Raw genomic sequence first — 2,252 nt, 5'->3', positions numbered from 1 at the left:
TATATATTTATATTGTGTCCCTGCCGGTCAATATCTCATTCAATGTCAAAATCGCACAGTATGTCATATACATATTTATACATGTATAAGTATCGTCAGATAATAATGAATACTCTGTTTGGCCCAACAGCATCGAATCTTAACCAAGTGAGAATTCCTTCGTCACCCCAGGGTGTGGTAGTCGTTCAGAGCCATGTCAACAATTAATGCTCCTCACTGGAGGCTGCAAGAAGCCATCCGGGAGGGAAAGATTAAGGAACTGGACAATCTTCTGACTGCTGGAGCAGGTCATGCGAATCCCCTGATCTTGTTTGCTGCTGGCAATGGTACTGCAGACTGTGTGCAATGTCTGCTACGCCACGGAGCTCACGTGAACACCCGAGACGCGAGCAACTGTACAGCACTGATCAAAGCAGCAGAAGGAGGGAAGTTGGAGAATGTAGAGGCATTACTGTCTGCAGGAGCCAATGTGGCGCTGCGAAACAAGAGAGGAACCAGCGCACTTGCAGCAGCCTGCTACATCGGCAATGCTCCAATAATTCAGTGTCTTATCGAGTACGGGGCTAAGTTTGCAATGTCTTCTAAAAAGAATAACCTTTCTCCAGTATCCAAAGCAGTTGAAGGAGGTCATTTGGAAGTTGTGAAAATGTTGGTTGAGTTGGGAGCAAGCACCATGAATTGGCGCAAAGGCAGTTCTGCTTTAACATTGGCTGTTCGCCGAGGACATACAGAGATCGTACGGTATCTAGCAGGTGTTGGGTCTGACTTAGACACAATTACAAGGTATGATGGACCAGCTCTAGCCTGTGCTTTGCGGTGTAGAAGAACTGACATAGTAGAAATACTGCTTAAAGCTGGCGCTGCGTGTCGTTTCATGGATAAAGATAACAAAACATTGCTGAGTATAGCCAGCGAACAGGGAATGCTGCAGATATGTAAGATGCTGATCGAAGCAGGCGAAAATGTGAATCATTCAGATCGGCAAGGAAACACAGCCCTGATTTTGTCCGCATACTCTAAGCACAGTCAAGTAGTGCAGCTTTTAATAGCCTCTGGGGCTGATGTGAATGCAGAAAACGGCGCTGGTTTGACAGCCCTTATCTGTGCATGCCGGCAGAGCCATGAGGAGATTGTTGATGTTCTGCTCGCCGCCGGCAGTGACGTAAACCATCACGACAATGCCCACGGTGACACGCCATTAACCTGGGCTGCGAGAACAGGCTCTGTAAGCATTGGTAAGTTGTTGTTGGCCGATGGAGCAAAACTGGAGGACACGGACAAGAAAGGGAACACAGCTGTGTCTGAAGCCGCGACCTACAACCATAGTTCTTTTCTTGAGTATCTTTTGAACAACGGGGGTAAACTTGATCACCAGAATGCTAACGGCTGGTCGCCCTTGATGTTGTCAACTCGCTGGAACTCCCCTGATACTACTGATCTGCTTGTAAAACGCGGAGCGGATTTGGATCTTCAAAATGATCAAGGTTGTACGGTGGCCATGTTAGCTCTCGAGTACCACAAACTGACGTGGTTTGAGAACTTTGTTGATCGAGGGTCTGACGTAACGATTTGTGACAAATACGGCAACAGAGTGATAGAAAAATTCATGCGAAGTTTTTTTCGTCCCGAAAGAGAAAACTCATGGCAGCTACTTGACAAACTGCTTGACAAAGACCCGTTTATTGGCCCATCCCTTCATTTGGTTTTATGGAAAGACATCCCCTGTTCTTTATTGATAAAGTTATTGAAATTAGAGGCATATCCGTCGCTGCAGTCATCCAAGCACGACTTGAGAAGTTCAAAGCTGGGTCCTGTAACTCCCCTCATGGTAGCTCTACTCTCTGGGCACACGGATGTCGCACGGTATTTTCTTCTGAATTGGTTCCTTCACCACGATGACATCACCAAACTTCCGGAAAGGAAAGCAGTGATGGACTTTTTAAGAACATATTACCACAGCAGTGCGAAGCTAGTGTCTGATTTATATGATCAACCTCTGACCCTAGCCTGCCTTAGCTTTGTTACTGTGTCTACTGCTGTAGGATTCGGTCAAAGCAGAAAAAACCGAGTGAAAAAGCTCGGCTTGCCTGTGATGTTTCAAAGAAAGCTGCTCTACAAAGACGACACAATGGATTGCCCAGAGGAACTCTGGTCGTCGATTTCTCTAGAATGTGTACACGGAAGATAGGCAATCTATTTGCGTGAACTGTTTCGAGATGGGTACACTGGTTGGTTCATTTAATACACCCCCC

The 2,252-nt window shown here is 46.4% G+C and overlaps 1 protein-coding gene across 1 annotated transcript; it reads left to right on the top strand.

Annotated features, from left to right (window-relative positions):
- Positions 1–128: 128 nt before the first annotated feature.
- LOC101846040 (ankyrin repeat domain-containing protein 17) lies at positions 129–2,245 on the top strand (the record flags this gene model as incomplete). The annotated part of the gene is given in 1 exon segment (XM_005110822.2): positions 129–2,245. A coding segment is annotated over 1 exon segment (1,995 nt). The 5' UTR covers positions 129–193.
- Between the last annotated feature and the right edge of the window lie 7 nt (positions 2,246–2,252).

This window comes from Aplysia californica, unplaced genomic scaffold, assembly GCF_000002075.1.
Source record: "Aplysia californica isolate F4 #8 unplaced genomic scaffold, AplCal3.0 scaffold00950, whole genome shotgun sequence".
Taxonomy (NCBI): domain Eukaryota; kingdom Metazoa; phylum Mollusca; class Gastropoda; order Aplysiida; family Aplysiidae; genus Aplysia; species Aplysia californica.
Note: the sequence above shows the minus strand (reverse complement) of the source record. Positions and strands in the feature narration are given on the sequence as shown.